General features: G+C 37.7%; 1 protein-coding gene across 1 annotated transcript; it reads left to right on the top strand.

Annotated features, from left to right (window-relative positions):
• The first annotated feature begins 8,080 nt into the window (after positions 1-8,080).
• Positions 8,081-20,057, top strand: LOC116506088 (cysteine-rich venom protein kaouthin-2). The gene is made up of 8 exons (XM_032213702.1): positions 8,081-8,117; positions 11,802-11,863; positions 14,075-14,188; positions 15,962-16,049; positions 17,327-17,475; positions 18,417-18,511; positions 18,920-19,008; positions 19,930-20,057. The coding sequence occupies exons 2-8, from the start codon at positions 11,804-11,806 to the stop codon at positions 20,055-20,057; spliced, it is 723 nt and encodes a 240-aa protein (XP_032069593.1). The 5' UTR covers positions 8,081-8,117; positions 11,802-11,803.
• The last annotated feature ends 526 nt before the right edge of the window (positions 20,058-20,583 follow it).

The raw sequence follows: 20,583 nt of genomic DNA, 5'->3' as shown, positions 1-20,583 counted from the left end.
CGCTTCAGGGTACTGATGACACCTTTAAAGCACTCCATGGTAGTGGATCTGGGTACTTGAGAGACCGCCTTCTGCCGATTACCTCCCTCCGAACGATCAGATCGCACAGACTGGGCCTCCTCCGAATCCCATCTGCCAGTCAATGTCGACTGGCGACTACACGGAGGAGAGCCTTTTCGTTGCAGCTCCGACCCTGTGGAACGACCTCCCCGTCGAGATTCGCACCCTCACCACCATCCAGACCTTCCGCACAGCCCTTAGACCTGGCTCTCCCATCAGGCCTGGGGATAGGTTCCCAATTTACCCGCCCGAGTGTTGACTGTTGAATGCAAGTTGTGTTTTATTATTTTATTCTGTTCACACATTGTTTGTCTTTTGGTATTGCACCCCCTTCCCTGCGATTGTAAGCCGCCCGAGTCCCCTCAGGGAAAAGGGCGGCCTATAAATCCTAATAAAATGTCTAAAATAAAAAAAAGAGGAACTGTAACTTTGGAGTAATGGTTTCATTCATAATTTGCACAGAAGGAGATAAGCACATGCCTGTAAATTCTATCTTCTCCATTTTTTCCATGTAACATAGCATATACAGATATTGCAAAGCAAAGGTGAGCAAAGCTTTTTAAAAAATGTTTTAATGAATAGTTTTTTTTAAAGGCACCTATCCAGATTGAGCTTTGCTGTGGTGCAATTTTAAGGCTACATTTAGAATATTTTAGCATAACCTCAATAGTTATTTTTATTATTTTCTTTAATAGTAATAAAAAAGAACAAAACACAAGAAATAATGCAAATACATAAATTCACAAAGAAAAATAACAATGCATCAAAAGAGCTTTAAAAAAAAAGTTAGAAAGAAAGAAACAAGGTATAATCAACAACTATAGAAGAAGATGTCATGGGCAGGTTAGGGAGATGCAGCCTCCAATCTGAATTAAAGAGAAACCTTTGAAATACCAATAAAACTGTCCCCAAAAGCTTTGTAATAAGCATAAAGGCCAACTCTACAAAACCAAGTCTCTTATCTGTATGCCAGTAAAGTGAAACTGACACGTTGATGCGCCCTGCACTACAAGTAATCCTTAGTCCTTAACCATAAACATTGCTAATGAACCTTCTTTTTCCTCCATTATACCTGTTGTCTGTTTCCTATCTTTGAGAAGGCTGGATTAGAAGCTAGACATAGAGTGTAGACAGTCAAACAAGGTAACAATAACTTTGTTACCTTGCTATAATTAGCATGTCTCTGTATAAGGCCATAGAGTCTCTATGGTGTCACCATTTATAAACATATTTGTTGCTTTTGTTGGGATTAATTAATAACTCATATCACTATCTTATTGCTCATAGGTGTCATGAAAAATAATATCTTCGTGGTTGACTACGGATGTATTTGCTTTTCAACTCTACATTTTGAACTGGTTTTGTGAAAAGCCAGGCTTCTTTCCACGTTCCAGGAAGTAGATAATTGTTTAATGAGATACCTGTTCTGATTTTGACAGTGTTTTTAAACTATAACCTGCAGCAGCAACTCCTTAGCCTCGTAACTCAAATCTCAGTGATGGTGAACATGATGGAATGCAATGTTTCATCTTGTTCATTAAAACACAGTAGAGTCTGAATAAAGATACAGAATTTCTATCACGCCTTCTTTAAAAAAGCTATGTTGCTTATTTTTACTAAAGATATATATGTTCAAAAAAATGTATAAAGTAATGCATTTCAGAGTTGAATTATATGGCATCATATTCTGTCTGAAGAAAAAAGCTAATATAACTTGGGTTTGAACTGAATTCTTGGACTATTTAAATTTTAAAATTTTTAAATGTATGAAATAGCCAACGTTTCTGAACAATGACCAACAAAATTATGAATGTTGATGACAAGTTCCACTTGCTTTTCTTGCTTGAAACTGTTTTCATATTTTCCTGTTCTTGCATCGCTGCACTCTTAGTCATATTGACATTCTTCTCTATCCACATTAATATCACACTATATGTCTTTCTTCTACAAATGTATATTATATAGTAGTAAAATGAACAAATAACAAATTGATCACTCTATGAATCAATTGTCATGAAACTAACAAGACAAGAAAACAATTTTAGTGTACATGTGTTTACTTACTGAAGTAGATTTTATTCCCTGTCGATGTGCACTGTCAGCCATTCCCATGTCATCATGTGTTTGCTTTCTATTTCTTCCCTTTTCATAACATCTGTAATGACAATATTGACTGAAAATTAGATTTTCAAAATCATGTTCAAAAATATAATCATGAGTGCAAAGTCAGTAAAAAAACAATGCAAACCTGAACATTTTCACTATTTGAAAGCCAACAGTCCTAATTATGACATATTTCTAATAAAGATCTACAAAAAACTAGGGTTAGTTCAGTAATAGAAAGCTAGAAAAGGTGGGGAAAGAGCATTAAATACTTAAATAGCATTTAATATCAATACAGTATTTTGATTGTGGTATGAGTTGCCTCAAACATTTCCAAGTTTCTTTATTGAAAATAAAGAATTTGCCTTTTGAAAATAGACAAAGAAAATTACATTTCCTACAACTTTAAAAAAAATCAGAAAAAATCCAAATTTATTTATGATGCGTAGTTAATAGCAATAGCACTAAGACTTATATACTGCTTCATAGTGCTTTTACAGCCCTCTCTAAGCGGTTTACAGAGTCAGCATATTGCCCCCAACAATCTTGGTTCTCATTTTACCCACCTGGAAGGCTGAGTCAACCTTGAGCAGGTGAGTTTTGAACTGCCGAACTGCAGCTAGCAAGCAGCTGAAGTAGCCATGCAGTACTACATTCTAACCACTGTGCCACCTCGGCTCTTCTAATAGATATGGCATCATAATACAGCATTTTGACTCCATGAAGGGTAATGGCTAATGAATTACAAGGTGTGTCTGAAGGACTTCTGAGTCTGGCATGATTCTTCAAAGGCATCTCATGTTGTAATTGTTTCTTTATTTTTGCTTTTATTTTCCTGTTCCTGGACACTATTTCATACTGTCCCAATGTTCCAGTAAATATTAGTAAGTAATTACAGTTGCCTCTAGAAGCTTCCAGCACATCACATCAATACCTCACAGAGGACATGCTTGAGACATTTTAAAATTGCTCAATGTGAATTGCAGGCATCATCCTTTATTTCTAAAGAAATGTAAACCATCTAGTATAGAAACCTTTATGAAACATTTTTGAAGGAGACTCAGTAACACAATATTACATGGTTCTAAATTGCAACAAAAGATCTTTTCACTACAGGTGACATAAAGTTTCACTGTGTAGGATCATCTAATTTGCCAAAGGGAAGTACCACCCTGAAAATATTTTATCAATAAGTCTTTCCTGTCAAGTCCAAGTTCTTCTCAGCATACTGAAAAGCAGACTAAAGTATGTATGTTTAATATTGTAAAAGGACAAATAATTCAAAACATCTGAAAATAGCTGTTTATTTGTTCTTAAATAGTGCTTCAGAAAACAAAATAAATAAAACTAAAGACACTTAATTCTAACGAAGAAAATTTCATGTAAAGGCAGACCAGTTATAAGGTAGCAAAAGATTTGGTGAGTTACAAAGTGAAAAAAATGAATTACCTAGGATTTCAGTTGACTGAAAGTAGCAAAAGTATATTTTAAACAAATTAAAACAAATTATGGAAAGAAAGAAAAGAAGATATTGAAATGTGAGGTCCTTGCTGCTTTCTGACCTACAACCCTGAGCTACAAATACTCTCCCCTAAGGTATTAAAAGACAGAGAAAACTGAAACCCTCTTAGCTTGTGATAATAAAAATGAATATATTATTAGAATGAGCAGATCCAGATAATGGACTTCATAGGTATCTATGGTATAAAGAAATAAGAGAAGATACGTGTTGACTGTAGCAAGAATATTGGAAAAGAGACATCTTTCCCATGATATCAAATTGGGTGACTAAATATGTTCCATATTGATACCACTTGTTTATCTAAATTTCCGGGACACTCTGGTAAATTTACTTCCATTATTTGTTGGGCAACTAGGATAAATCCATTGTGCTGCATTATGTGCAAGCTTTGCCAACAATAATTAAAGTTCAGGATTAACTTTGCATTGTTTGCTTTATTGAATGTATTTTATTTGGTCAATGACTGAAATAAAGTATCTGTCACTTGTTTTCTTTATTGCTTTTTCCTTTTCTGTGTTTTTCTTTTTTTCAGTACCTTCTGACATTATATTTTGTATTTAAGTATTTAAATATTTATTTTTTAAAATATATTCAAAACAATGCAATACCACAAAGTCGAAGTGACCATACATTCACATTATACACAATTAGTCTCAACCATTAACTTAGCCTACTTATTGCATTATCTATCCTTCTGTCCAATCACAATATATACAGTTTGTTCCAGTCTTGTCACCTTGTCTTATACCAATCATAAAATCTGTTCCAGACTTCAAAATATTCTGATTCCCCTTTATTTTTAAGTTCAAGAGTGAGCCTATCTGCTTCCACACAGGCCAACACTTTTCTAATTATCATTTATTTATGTATATTACACCAGGCTAAAACAGAGTTTTACAATTAGGCCAGACATACTCTTTGCAGAAAGGACTAAAAAGGGTTAACAAATCTCATTAGGGCCCTCTCCCACAACATTCTTCTTTAGACATAAATGAACCATTCATACCTTTTGGAGTTTCTTTGTTCAGGTTGGGCTGGTAGTTGCATCTGAGGTGAATGAAAAGCAGACATCAAATATATATAACACCCAACATTTCTGGCAATCTGGTTAAAAAAAAGAGTACCTGTTGATAGAACAATGACTAACACTTTTAAAATTGGTTTGTGGGTCAGTGGGTGGGTGGATGCATTTGATGTCCTTTGTACTCAAAATTGTTATGCAGAAAGTTTTTAAAAACTGAATGAGGACATTTTATTTCATCTAGCTACTAAAACAATGTCCAATTGTACTTTGAGTAATGGCAACAGGTTGAATCTCTAGATCAGCACAGCTGGCTGGTGGATTCTGGGAGTTGAAGTCCACAGGACTTAAAGTCGCCAAGGTTGAGAAACACTGCTCTAGATTATATATGCATTTGTATTGTATAATTATTTCTGGTATAGTGCAGAGTTCAGATTTAGAAATTACAAATTAGAATACTTGTAAATTTGATGTTTTAAAATATGTTGTTGTTCTTATTATACTGAAAGCACATTTACCATGCACAAAAGTATCTGGATGTTAATGGATGTATGCTCCATGTCTCAAAGACTTGAACGGCTTATTTTGATAATAATGCTACATTTAATACACTCTTAAATGCACAATAAACAGCAGCATAACTAGTTCTACAGTCTGAATTATTATTATCTAAACCCAGACTCAGAAGCATATGGCTAGTTTCTGTAACTTTGAACCAAACTCCATATTAAATAATATATTTCTAAATCCATATTAATTAGTTGAATTTTCCAACCGAAGGGGAAAAATGATGAGCCTTATTTAGAACCCTTCTGTGAAAACAACCTAATTTAAACTAACAAATGTAGAGTTATAGCTGCTGAAAATGTCACAATACCAGCAGAGAATTTAATTTGTATATAAGCCCTTAAAATACATTAAATATAATTTGCACAATCTTAATCCTTCTTAATGTGTGCATTAAGTAATGACTTACTACATAACTTTCCCCACTGTTTTCACTTCCTGATACAAAGTACTTTTTTTTAAAGCAGGGTTTACATATGGATTGGACTTGATCTCAATATAATTTTCCATTGCAACACATAATTAAATTATGATAAAGCCTAAAGATGGAAAAAGTTATTACAATCTATGACTAGGTCAGTATTGATATTTTCTTCAACCAATAATTCTGATAATTTGATTTTAGATTGATAACATTTCAAAAAATATCTGTAGTCTTACAACATATGGTTGATCCTAGTTACCTAGTATTTTGTTCTTCATAATAAATTCCTGCCATCTAATGAATCTCTCATCTATCAAAGTTGATGAGAATAATTCAACACAAATAATTCCAGAAATTACATTTCCATTCTCATACTAATTATGGGATGCTAGGAAGATTTCAGTATTAAAATTATAAGGGGATTTTAAAAAAACATTATTACTTATAAAATAAAACTGATACATTTAGATTTCTCAAATGTGGTACAGAATAAATTATGGTGTACTATTGGTCACACTATTTAATGGCCTCTAGTGGGGGAGGGATGAGGGTAGTGTATCCACCCTTGTTCTAGTAGACTCTCAGCAGCCTTCGATACCATTGGTATCCTTCTGGAGCAGTTTCAGGGCTTGGGAGGGGAGGGGACTCTGTGTTGTCCTGTTTCACTTCCTCCCTCTGTGGTCACTTTCAGTCAATGTTGATAAGAAGCATGAGGTAGGTCCCCTCATTCCCTGCTCTGTGGAGTCCCATAGGGCTTGGTACTTTTCTCAGCTTCTATTAAACATCTACAGGAAGCCACTGGACAAGATCATCCACCATCATGGCTGAAATATCATCAATACCCTGATAACATCCAGCTATATCTCTGAGCCATTATGAGTTAAGCAATGCTTTGGCTTCCTTCTTGTAGTGCTTGGAGGCTGTAAAAAAGGTTGAAACTGAACCCTGTCTAGTTGGAATGGTTCTGGGTTGAGGTTCTCTGGTCCATGGAGAATTGCCATATCTGGCCTTGAATGGATACCACTCCCCCAGGTAGACCCAATGTTTAGTCTAGACTCATGACCTCCTGAACTTACAACTCCTGCTCCAGGAACGGGTAGGGGAGTCCTTTGTACAACTGTGGGTTGTATGTCATTATGCCTTTCCTGCACCAACAATAACACCTGTTCACAGTCATTCATGACCTAATCACCTCACGTCTTGACTCTTGCAATGTGTTCTACATCAGGCTGCCCTTGAAAATTATATAGAAGCTTTAATTAGTTTCAAAATGTAGCCGCTGACATGGTTTTTGTAGGCATAGATGTGCATATGTGTTATCTCTATGGCAGAAGCTGCATTGCCTGCCAAGTTCCATCTGGGTTCAATTCATGTGCTGAGTTGTCACGTTTAGAGCCCTACAGGACTTGGGATTAGGTTATTTGAAGAACCATCCTTTCCCAGACACACTTACTTGACCCAACCAGAATGGCAAGGCAGGGAATGTTATGGATCCCCTCTCCAAAGAGTATATATATTTAGCAGGATCAAGACGAATGGCCTTCCTCCATGGTGGTTCCCTCCCTTGGAACATCATCCCCACAGAGTAAGATTGATCCCCCCTTTTGATACGCTCTCACAAGACCCTGAAGATCTGATTTTGCCAGCTGACTGGGAAACCCAGAGTGGATGAGCCCACCAAATGGCTTATTGATTGACTGATTGTTGTCATCAGGGAGTGGGAGTTATTATTTTTTATAGTTTTTTATATTTTGTTTTTATCTTTGTAAGGCATCTGAAGCCACTAGAGTTAGTTGGTGGCCATATACATTTCTTTAAATATTAATTAAAAAATTATTGGAAGAGGTTTATCTATGAATATTAATTAAAAATATTTTTCATAATTTCACAAAGACCTTGAGAAACAGGAATACATTTTTCTTCCTTGGACTCACATGTAAATTTGTGTAAACACATTGTGCAATCCATGTAGCACTAAAAAATAATAATAGTTCAATGGAACATTTTATCTCAACTTCTAAGAACAATCAACTGTGAAACAGAAACGTGTCTGCAGTTGTAAACACATTTTAGGTAGATTCCATTGACACAATTGGAACTTACTTCAGGTGCGTTCAGACAGTTCACATAAATATCTACTAATTTCTTATATAAGTTACTAGTAGCTTAAATAGATTCAAGAGCAGATTTTTACATGAGAAGTCATGAACCTGAGGAAGAAAAGAAAGAAAAATGAACTTGAGACAAATCCAAACTTCTGTCTTACAAAGGCTTAACGGATATAATTTACTGTTGAGCACTGAGTCATTATGAAATAGAGGAAGCAGGGAAGGTATATAAACCTGGTACTGTCTATCTGACTTCCACGGTTTTTTGGAAAGCAACAAAGGAGTTACACTGGGGCTCATTCCAAACAATAGGTAAGATTTATTATTAACTGCAGTTTGTTTAAAGCCATTGTTTGCAATTATGCAAGTTGAGATCCTTTTAAAAAAAAAGTAATTTAGGATCAGTCAACATTTCACACAATTCTAGTTGTGTTTTGTTCTGTTTTTGAGAATATATTACATCTATACCATAATATATTAGGTTTTATGTTAGCTTAAATAGCATGACTTTTAAAAAAAAAAAATCGGACACTACTGTTTTTTGAGTTTGCCTGTGATCCAATCAGGCATTCCTGGGATCTTCCCTTACTAAACTAACATTTCTAAGATTCCCTGGAAAGAGGAAATTAGAATTAAACTATTTCAAGGCTACAGATCTTTTTGTGTATTTACCGTATATACTCGGGTATAGGCCGACCCGAATATAAGCGAGGCACCTAATTTTACCACAAAAAACTGAAAAGTTATTGACTCGAGTATAAGCCTAGGGTGGGAAATGCAGCAGCTACCGGTAAATTTCAAAAATAAAATAGATACCAATAATGTTTTTGAATATTTATTTCAAAGAAAAACAGTAAACTAGCGGTGTATTCAATGAAATACTTCACTCACCTCATGATGCTGATGTCCCGCTGTGATGATGATGTCCCGTGCAGCCGCGGGAGCGATGTCCCGCCTCCTATGACACACGGCACAGTGATTCCTATCATTGGATCACTGTACCAGAGGAGGTGGGACATCGCTATGTGGCTGCTTGCCATAACAAGGAGAGGTGGGACATCGTTGCAGAGCGGCAGGAGGGGAGGAAGGGAATCGTAAGACAGCCCTGCATTACATTAGAACGTGAGGAGGGGGGATGGTGCGGTGCGCGCTGCGCGGCAAACTGACACAGAGGGAGGGGAAACTCACAGGGGCACTGGGCCATTCACGAGTGTCACCCAGCGGCATGGCCCCGCCCCTTTTTCTCCTCCATTTCGGGCAAATTTTCACTGACTCGAGTATAAGCCGAGGCGGCTTTTTTCAGCCCAAAAAGTGGGCTGAAAAACTAGGCTTATACTCGAGTATATACAGTATGTGAATGAAATGCAGATTGAACTCAATGGGACTGACTTCCAAATAAACATTTGTACCACTGGTCTGTAAATGTATACTGCAATACATAAGACCTCAAATGATTAAACTTAATCCTATACATTTTGCAATTTAACTTAATGTTTTTTCCTAACAGAAACTGAGCTCATAAAATATACTATTTTTTTCTATTTCCTCCTCTGTTATTATGGATTTTGGAAGTCGGGTTAAGTGCCCCCCAAATTTTTATGCATGGTGCTAGAATTCTTACCAATTTTAATTTTGTTTTAATTTGTTATTGAATTGATATGCTGCCCATTCCGCTATCTGTTTTAAAATTCATCTCAGCTTCTGCTGCCTGTAGTTTTTCATTAGATGCTATAGTCATGGAAAAGGGCCACAGAAAAGCCAACTCCACATACAGTAGTGTCACACCACTTCCTAGAACACCTGAGATGCTGGGAAGTCAATTAAGTATCATGTTAATCCAATCTGTTTACGTGCTCTTAAGATAAAGGCTGCCAGACACCAGGCCAAATTCTTGCAATCAGGAACAAATTCTGATTGCCTTGCATCAGGAGCAATCTCCATTGCCAAATGTGTTAGCCCTGTAGCCTTTGCGTCTGCAGATATAGTTGATATATCTGATATAAGACAAAAGACTGAGAAGCAATATATTCTAAATTAGCTATTTTCAACCGTGGGGGTCCTTCAGACATGTTGAATTTTAGATTCAATAATCTCTGATCAGTGTGGATTTTTTGATTGGCTTTTATGGAATAGCTGGGGTTATCTTTTACTGCAGCAAATCCATATGGAAAACTTTTGGAACTATTTTAGGTTTATAGATTTACATATAGATGATACAGTAGTATAACAAGTCTGCACACCCTGTTAAATGCCAGGTTTTTGTGATATATAAAAAAATCATACCAAGATAAATCACTTCAGATTTTTCCCCACTTTTAGTATAGTATACTTTTAGTATAATTTGTAAACTCTACAATTCAGTTGAAAAATAAACTGTGATTTCTTAGAAGGAAAAATAAAAATAAAAAATCTTACAATAACATGGTTGCATAGATCACACACCCTTAAACTAATATTTTGTTGAAGTACCCTTTTATTTCATGGCAGCATTCAGTCTTTGGAGCAGGAGCCTATCAGCATTTTGCCTTGTGATCTTTACCACTCTTCCTTGCAAAAGCATTCCAAATCTGTCAGATTGCGAGATCATCTCCTGTTGTACAGCCCTCTTCAGGTCACCCTACAGATTTTCAATTGGATTCAACTTTTGGTTCTGGCTGCGCCTTCCAAAAATTTGAAAATTCTTCTGGTGAAGCCATTATTTTGTTGATTTGAACATAGGCTTTGGATCGCCACGTTGAAAGGTGGAATTCCTCTTCATCTTTAGCATTTCAGCACAGATCTGAAAGTTTTATGTCAAAATTGACCAATATTTGGCATTGTTCATCTTTTCCTACACCTTGACTAAAATCCAGCTTTAAAAAAAAGCAGCCCCAAAGCATAAATGCCGTTACTGTGCTTCACTGTGGGTACGGTGTATTTTGGGTGATGTGCAATGTTTTTTGCACCAAATATATTTTTTGGAATCATGGCCAAAAAAGTTCAACCTTAATCTCATCAGAACATGTATTTCACGTATGGTTTTGTTAGATTTGATGTAGCATGTTTTTTTTTTAATGTTGATAGATTTGGATGTTTTTCTTTTTAAGAAAATGTTTCTATCTTGCCACCTTACTCCACAGCACAGTCATATGAAGAATACAGGAGATTGTTGTCACATGTAATACACAACCAATACTTGCCATAAATTCCTGCAGTATCTTTAATGTTGCTGTAGGCATCATGGCATCTTCTCAGACCAATTTTCTTATTCTTTTTCATCAATTTTGGAGGGATGTCAAGTTCTTGGTAATGTCACTATTGTACCATATTTTCTCTATTTGTTGATGTCTATCTTCACTGTGTTCCACGGTATAGCCAAGCAATAGCAATAGCAATAGCAGTTAGACTTATATACCACTTCATAGGGCTTTCCGCCCTCTCTAAGCGGTTTACAGAGTCAGCATATTGCCCCCAACAATCCGGGTCCTCATTTTACCCACCTCGGAAGGATGGAAGGCTGAGTCAACCTTGAGCCGGTGAGATTTGAACAGCCAAACTGCAGAACTGCAGTCAGCTGAAGTAGCCTGCAGTGCTGCATTTAACCACTGCGCCACCTTGGCTCCTCCTTGGCCTGGAAATTTTTTATATCCTTCTCCTAACTGATACCTTCCAACAATAAGATCCCCTTGATACTTTCTAAGCTCTTTCAGACCATGTATTTTGCTGTAAGAAACAACTGAGTACATGTCAGAAAAATCCTACTAGAAAAACTCAACTTTATATGGGCTTGATCTGTCATTAATTAATGACAGATATATACTGACTACTACTTAACATTGGTTTGAATATGATTGGTTAATTCTGAACACAGCCACACCTAAGAGTGAGTTTCATACTCTAGGAGATAAATATCTTCAGAGAGGCCACTTGCAAACATTCTGAACTACTTAAGAAAGTGCCACAAATCCCCTTAAGCAGATTAAGCACAGATATGTCTCAATGTTCTTTTGTTTTTAGAAATGATTGCCTTCATTGTCTTGCTAAGTGTTGCTGCAGTGCTGCAACAGTCTTCTGGAGATGTAAGTGTCATAATTTTGTATCATATATAGCATATATATATATACAGTACATAACTTTCTCCTCTTACAATTATTCATTAAACTACCTAATATGTGTTAGATTGTTTCATATGTATGATGAGTGGTAGAAATAACCTTGAGGAGCAAGAAGAAGAGATGCAGCCAAAACAACAGTCAGATAAATCTGAATCCAATGCAAAAATGTAATTTGAGAAAGTAAATTGAGGCTCAGATAAGACCACTCTTAGCACATTCAGACTTTTGAGATTCTATGGCTGTGATACTGTAACCTTGTAATAAAATAGTATTATCATTCATTGCTCTAGTTTCTTGGTCTGATCAATAAAGCTTGGTCAGCCTAACTCTTCATTTTAATTCATAATTATATTCCAGGGCTAAACATACAAAGGAAAACAAAATCCTGCTGAATGGGGCAGTCAAATATAATTAAAACTGGCACATTTAATGAAAAGAATCTTACTAAATTTAATGTCCATGGTCTATAAGAGAACTTAAGCCCCAGCCCTCTAGAATAGCCGCCACCTCCCCCCCCCCCCGCCACCTGAGATATGTGGGATCCCTACCCTTTTAAGCCTTCCAGAGGGCAGTGAAGACCTGGCTCTGCCGTCCCACCCCAAATGTTGGGCAAGGATAGGGGTTCAATGAAGCTGATTGGTCTGACAATTGGTGGGTAGGGTGGCTCTCTTTTTATTCTTGTTGTGGGCCACTTATGATTATTGTATAATAGCTAAGACAGTCATATAAGCTCCTTATGTAAATACATGAATATCACTGCAGTATTCCCTTGAAATTCCCTTGAAAATGGCTAAAATGACTAGAAAGACAGGGTTCATTTTGCTATGATCTTAATCTGTCTGGGACAATTACTGATATATTTTTAATCCTGATTTATTGCTCCGAGAAAAGATGCTGCAACTTTAGGCTACATGGGGTTGCCCTTAAAGTGCATCCGGCGACTGCAGTTAGTCCAGAATGCAGCCGCGCGAGTGATAGTGGGCGCACCGCGGTTCGCCCACGTTACACCCATCCTCCGCGAGCTGCACTGGCTACCTGTCGATCTCCGGGTGCGCTTCAGAGTATTGATGACCACCTTTAAAGCACTCCATGGTAGTGGATCTGGGTACTTGAGAGACCGCCTTCTGCCGATCACCTCCCTTCGACCGATCGCACAGACTGGGCCTCCTCCGCACTCCATCTGCCAGTCAATGTCGACTGGCGACTACACGGAGGAGAGCCTTTTCTGTTGCAGCTCCGACCCTGTGGAACGACCTCCCCGTCGAGATCCGCACCCTCACCACCATCCAGACCTTCCGCACAGCCCTCAAGACCTGGCTCTCCCATCAGGTCTGGGGATAGGTTCCCAATTTACCCGCCCGAGTGTTGACTGTTGAATGCAAGTTGTGTTTTTATTATCTTCTTTCTTTTGTTCACATATTGTTTGTCTTTGATAGTGCACCCCCTTCCCTTTGATTGTAAGCCGCCCTGAGTCCCCTCAGGGAAAAGGGCGGCCTATAAATCTCAATAAAATGACTAAAAAAAATAGACGAGGAAAAATTATTAATTCATTTTAAGTTTGTGCTGTGATTACCTGTTTCTTATGTTGCAACTAGTCTCTTTCCAAATGCACAAACAAATGGGGCCACCGTTTCATAGCTGGGGGTCACACTTCCCATTTGGCAGAAGTGAAGAAAGTTGCAGGAGTAGAATGGCGATAGGAGATAAGGCAAAGTCCATTTACGAGGAATGAGCCAGTATTTCTGATTGATTGATTGATAAAATTTATATTGCTGCCTACTCACACATGGCGACTCAAGGTGGCTTACAAGTATAAACTTTTTAAACTTATATTAGGGCTATTTTAGGGAATATGTGAGAGTTGTGTGTTTCCTGTCTCAAAATGATGAGGAATCATGCCACCAGTTTTCAACAGGAGTTGTAAGAGACGTCCTCCTGGACCTGGAGAAAAGAAGTTTGGGCTTCCATTCAGCTGTGAGGCCACTAGTTACCTTTTCCATTTAAAGATAGATAGATAGATAGATAGATAGATAGATAGATAGATAGATAGATAGATAGATAGATAGATGATAGATAGATAGATAGATAGATAGATAGATAGATAGATAGATAGATAGATAGATAGATGATAGATAGATTTAAAAATGTTTGTTTTGTTTTGCTCTCTGTCTTAAGGTTGATTTTGATCCTGAGTCAAGTAACAAAAGACAAAGCCAAAGGGAGATTGTTGAAAAGCACAATGCTTTAAGAAGATCAGTGAGACCAACTGCTAGCAACATGTTACAAATGGTAAGCTAAATGTAATTACATTTGTGTCCTTGTCCGAGAATTTGCAAGTTTGACTTTCTTAACAGTATAAATATTATACTATAAATATTATATTATGCTTAATATAAATATTATGCTTTACTAGCTAGGATAAGAGAAGATACTTACTATTTATTTATTGAGCAGTTCAGCTTCTTTGCCAACATGGATTTAGGTGCATCTGTATTTATGTTTGAATGTGAAAAGCCCAAATGGAATGATTTATGTGACTAAACAAATATGATGACAACTATGGAAAAAATGGAGGGAGGTGGGGTAGTCAGACTGACATAAATAACAATGTCATGATATATCCCTCAGCCCTTTCTACATGCATCACCAGATCCTGTGGATGCTACTGTGTAAATTATCAGAGAAGTGTCACACATGAATTCAGCATGCAGGAACTTTGATATGATTGGTGATTGGGGAGGAGAAAATCTGCCCTGGGCTCCTAATGTGTGGGGGTCCAACAGAGGTTGGTACTTCTCCTCTCCCACTGATTTCTAAAAGAGATTGCTAGGTGAGCTTATCCATCACCATGGGATGAGGTATCATCAATATGCTGATGATATTCAATTACATATGTCTGGCCTTGGCAAATTAAGTGATGTTGCAAATGTTTTCTTGTGGTGTCTGGAGACTGTGAAAGTTTGGATGAGGAACAACAAGCCTTGGGTTTTGGGATGCTCCAGTTCTGGGAGTATGACATCTTTGCTGCTAGATGGTGTTATATTGCCCTAAACAGACTCTGTGCTCAATCTGGGGGTTCTCCTGAATTCACAGCTCCTGTTTGAGGACAGGTGATAGTTGTGGCTAAGAGGGGCTTCATAAACTTCATATTATATACCAGTTGTGCCCATTCCTAGATTGAGGGGCCCTGTTCACAGTTTCTCATGTCCCATCTCAGTCACTTCCTGGCTGGACTTTTTAAATCTGCTTTACACAGGGCTTCCTTTGAAGAATACCCAGAAACTTCAACTGGTGCAAAATGCAGCAGAATTGGTGTGTTCCTTGTAGAACAAATAATATACTTCTGCTCAGCAAGTTCCCTTGGCTACAAGTTTGTCTTCAGGCCCAAATCAAATACTTATTTTGATTTTTAAAGTCCTACATCAGCAGTCCCCAAACTTCCCAGCTTGGTGGCCTAGTGCAGGTGGGGTAGAGGGGAGGGTTGTGTGTGAGGGGCAGAATGGAGCTTTGTATGTGAACAGAAATGCCTGCCGCTCGTATGAGTGGAGTTGTGTGTGCAAGTGTCCACTGGTTGCCCAAGTGGAGTTGTGTGCTCATTCTCCCACCCGCCTCTCATTTGAGTGGAGTTCACTTGCGTGGCCAGGTTCCCAAATGGGCCATGACCCAGGTGTTGGGGACCCTTGTCCTACATGGCATAGGGCCAGGTTATTGGAGAAACCACCTCTCTCCAATTAGATTTTCCTGTCCCAGTCCCATTTCATTTTAGCTATATTTTATAGTTTTTGATGTTTTTAGTAATAATTTTTGCTGTTATTGTGAATTGATGTTTTTTAACATATGTGCCACCCAGAGTTTTGTGAGAAGGGCAGCTATATATAAGGGATGGGAAGGGAGCACCAACTATTCAAAGCATGTTTTAGAGAATATTGGTGTAACTTCTGAACTTTTAACTACAAGATTTGAAGGAATCCAAAAGATAGTAAAACATTACCAGACATATTTTCTGCAAATTCAACGTATGCTTTTTTCAATAACTGATTGTTGCTGTCAATTTCTATTCAGGAATGGAATTCTAATGCTGCTCAAAATGCAAAACGTTGGGCAGATAGATGTACTTTCGCTCACAGTCCAGGACACTTAAGAACTGTTGGTACGTCAGTCCAAAACGATAGTATGGTTTTAACTGATTAGTGGATTAATAGTATATTTCACATTTAATAGCACTTACAATCAATCTTGCTCCTCAATATTAGCAGGAAGAGTAATGCTTACGAATTACTCTGTAGTTACCACTTCCATGTAGATGATTCAGTTCGATCAAGATGTTAATAATTTTCTTAATTCCCCCCAATGGGTTTGCAGGAGAAATAGTATTTGAACAATGTTTTATTATTTCTTTTTTATATTATATATTACTACATTTATAGCCCATCATTCCCCAAAGATGCTAAAGTTACTGTCCTCACCACAGCTGTTTTTGATGGTAGATGCTGAGCCCAAAGATGTTTAGCGATTTCCATGGTCAATTGGAAAATTAAATCTAAATCTTCCTAATCTCACTATGTATTAACATACAGATGTCCCCATAAATTAGGGTATCTGGGCTCTAATTTACTTCCAAATAAAGTATATTAATGTTTTCATATTCTCATCAGAAAACAAGGATTGTCAGTATGTACAGTCAAAGATTCTAAAAAAGCACCATAATAAGAAATCTGGGTGCAAAATGTTCATTTCCTATCCAATGATTTAGCATTAGTATTTCTGAAGAGATAGGAAATGCTCAGGTGTTGCGGCCCAGCAGGATCCAGTTGACCTGCTGATGGACTCGGATAGCGAGGAACCATATGAGTCTGCCAGGAAAGATGTGGAAGACCCTGGGCAGGGTTCAGACTCAGAGCAAGGGCCAGAGAGGCTGGTTGGCCACCAGGAGGCGCCTGAGGCATGGAGCAGTGGGGAGGATTCAAGGCAGTTTGTCCCTGACGCAAGATTAAGAAGGGTGGAGAAACAGAAGCAGCAGCTCCAGAGGCAGACTCAGAGACAATAATTAAGCCCAGGTGATTGTGGCTTGGGCCCTCCAAAGAGAGTATATAAGTGAAGTAGTTGGGAGGGGTCATTTTCAGGACACCATTTGAAACAGTATTGTAATATTCTGTCTGACTTGTATCTGTGCCTGTTGGATTTGGGATCCTGCCAACTATTCTTGCATGTGAGTCTTGTCTGGGCCTTCAGCCAAAGGAGTCAATAAATCCGTAATTAAAGAGTGGCAAACAGCCAAGTCTGTGTCTGGGTGATTTGCAGGTTGGAGGGGGGGGGGGGTCAGAACACTCAGGTATCTCCTCTCTGCTGTCCTTTTGCTTCTTTCAAAAGATGTGTTCACCTGTGTTTTCTTGCTGTTGCTTTTTTTTTAACCTTTCCCACTTTTAGGAAGATTAGGATGTGGTGAAAATCTATTCATGTCAAGTCATCCTTATTCATGGACTAGAGTAATTCAGTCTTGGTATGATGAATACAAAAATTTCAGATATGGCGTTGGAGCAAACCCACCAGGTTCTGTTATTGGCCATTTTACTCAGGTAGGACTTTTTCATATCTTTGCCATTTCTATGTTCACTAAATATAAATCCACAAAAAATGAGTGAGATAAAAAAAGGTAGATTCCCTTAAATTACACTTAAGTCCATGACTGATCCTGAATCACTAAGCTAGGCCATGCCTGGTTGTTACATAGTAAAATCATGGCTTGAAGCTAGACAGGAAAATTGAGAAAACACCCCACAAAAATAGCTTCTTGGATGAGAAGCAAAATGTCTTCAAAGAGAAACCAGAAAGTCCAGTTGCCTCTTGGGAAAAAACATATTTGGTATAACCATGACCTAGATGACTGAGAATCTCCATAGACACTCCGCAAAAAGATAATAGCCAAGAAAACAAAGCAACTATGACCTTAAAATCCATAAACATGAGCAGAGGAGCATCCTGGTTAAGAGTCATAGTCCCAATGTATGTTAAGGAAAGGAAAAACTAGACTAGGTCAAAGTGTTGCAATGTTTCTGTTGTTGTTAAGTTCTGATAAGGTGCAAATAAAGGATGGCAAACATACTAAACATGTTATTTGTTATTCACAATTAGCTCTCCATTCAGATCTTGTCTTTCATACATCTGGTAAGGAGGAACTAGCTTGCTGATCATAGCACTTGAGACATTGACTGCTTTGGATATGGTAGGGCACTTTAGAAAGAGATGGTCTATAAAGTTCAGGATGAAACAGTTTCATGTTTTTCATTTTAAACATATACATTTAAAGCACAGAGGATGAAGCCTTATTTTCCTAACATTTCTTTGCTTTGGCAAACTTTCATATGAAATGATTGGAGAAGTTCTTTGTATTGTGGTATACTCTATATATTGCAACATGCTCGCATCTGGGTTTATTTTCTTATACGCTCCTCTAAAGTCCACATATCAATATTAAGCTCTAGCATATTAACCTGTGTGTATATTTTTGTATCTACAGATAGTTTGGTACAATAGTTACCTTGTTGGTTGTGCAGCTGCCAGATGTTCTTCATCCAGATTTAAATACTTCTATGTTTGTCAATACTGCCCAGCGTATGTATCAGCTATGATTTGTCTCATCAAGACAGGGAGATAGCAAAAGGAGAATGTTACAAAGAAAGAGGGGAAATGAAAGAGGGGAAGAAAACAGACATGAGGAGGAAATCAACATTTCCCTCAATTCTTTCTCTCTCCAATAAACCAGGAAAATCCTTTTTTGCTCTCTCACAAAACTTGACAGGGTTTACTGTCTTTTGGAGAAGACTTCGGAAGTCAGATCTTCCCCTCCGATGGTGGTGCTGTCTGCTCTCTTAAAACTGGAGACCCAAACCAGAGAGACCAAGACAATGCAACCAAAGTCAATTATCTATAAGGCATGGGGATGGATCAGCAATCCCAAATGTAACTATAATAACATATAGCATCTATTACATATATTTCTATTCATCTTTTTCATTCTAGAGGGAACATCATAGGTTCAATTGCTACTCCATATAAATCAGGGCCACCTTGTGGGGACTGTCCTTCAGCTTGTGTCAACGGACTATGCAGTAAGTTTTTTTTTTAATCAATTATTAAATTAACATTTATAAAGATCATGTCATGTCACCAAAGAACAGGTTTTATTTGAAGAGCTAACCGTCTCTGGGTAGAATAACAGCCATAATGGAAGATGTCCAGCTATCCACCAAGACAACTGGATCATTACATATATGAAGCATGCTATTGTGGGATAACCAGACATCTAGAGTTGCCTTGATGGTGCTTCTATATGCTCCCTCACTAGTGGTTGATGAGCCCATGCAATTGAATCAGGAAATGTGAGGATTATATCAATCCATTTTAGCTTATTAAGAACTTAAAATCCATAGCAGCTTTCTCTGAATTTTGTTCACGGCTATTTTTGAAACTAATTCAGCAGCTACATATAATTACTCTAATACCATAGTGGTGAACCTACAGCACACGTGCCAGAGATGGAACACAGAGCCGTCTCTCTGGGCACGCATGCCGGCCAGCTGGTCTTCATGCATGCAGGAGCGCTGGACCCCAGAAGAGCAGCTGCCCAGCGTGCATATATCCAGGAAGCTGCTCTTCTGGTTTCCGGCGCACCCATGTGTGTGAAGACCAGCTGGCTGGCATGCAAGTGCACATGAAAACCAGCTGGCCAGTGCACACATGCTCCCTAGGTGGCTGCTCTTCTGGTTTCTGGCACATGTGCGCGTGTGCGCCCGCATTCTGGTTTCGGCATTCGGTGCCGAAAAGTTTCACCAACATTGCTCTAATATATACTCTAAAATAATTACTATTTTCATTTTAAAGATCTTCAGATTTAAAGCACCCTATTAAAAAATACATACATTTGATTCTGAGCTCTAAAATTTTGCATACAATTGTAAAAGAGTCCGTAGCAGTTACGCTTTTGGTGATGTCTCACTTTTATTCATGTTTCCTCTTTTTAAAATTTTCAGCAAATCCTTGCAAACATACAAACACGTTCAACAACTGCAAATCTTTAGCAGCACAAAATGGATGCCAGAGTAATTGGATGAAGTCAAACTGTGCTGCTTCTTGCTTCTGCCGCACTGAAATAATATAGCGGATCTCCCATTCAATATTTGTTATATCTGCCCGAAAAATCTGACATCTTTTTGGTATCAGCAAATTCTTATGTGACTTTTGATTTCATGTACTTTGCATGAGTGTCCTATGAATGCCTAAGGGAAACATAAGCAGGAATAGAGGCTAGGGATGAAAACTGTAGGTTCAAAGGGTCATAGGAAAAAAATCACAGGCCTGGGTGACCTCAAAAAAGGGCCACATTATAAGCTTGATTAAAAGAAAATACTGAAGGCCTGAAAATAAGATCACCAAAATTCTTTGCACTACAACTATACCACACGGATTTCTTAAATGCTTATGTTAAATCTAACTTAGAACTGATTGATATCATTCATGCAAAGTATATGTCAGGTTTTGGTGTTTTTAATGTATAAATTGGTTGTGGTTTACAGTTTAATATGATTTTATGGTTTTTTATTTTTGATTGGGAGCCACCCAGAGTTGGTTGAAAGGAGGGCAGCTTTATAAATGTTTTAAATAAAAATAAATAAATTCTATGTAAA

The sequence above is a fragment of the Thamnophis elegans genome, chromosome 3 (genome assembly GCF_009769535.1).
Source record: "Thamnophis elegans isolate rThaEle1 chromosome 3, rThaEle1.pri, whole genome shotgun sequence".
In the NCBI taxonomy this organism is placed as follows: Eukaryota; Metazoa; Chordata; class Lepidosauria; order Squamata; family Colubridae; genus Thamnophis; species Thamnophis elegans.
Note: the sequence above shows the minus strand (reverse complement) of the source record. Positions and strands in the feature narration are given on the sequence as shown.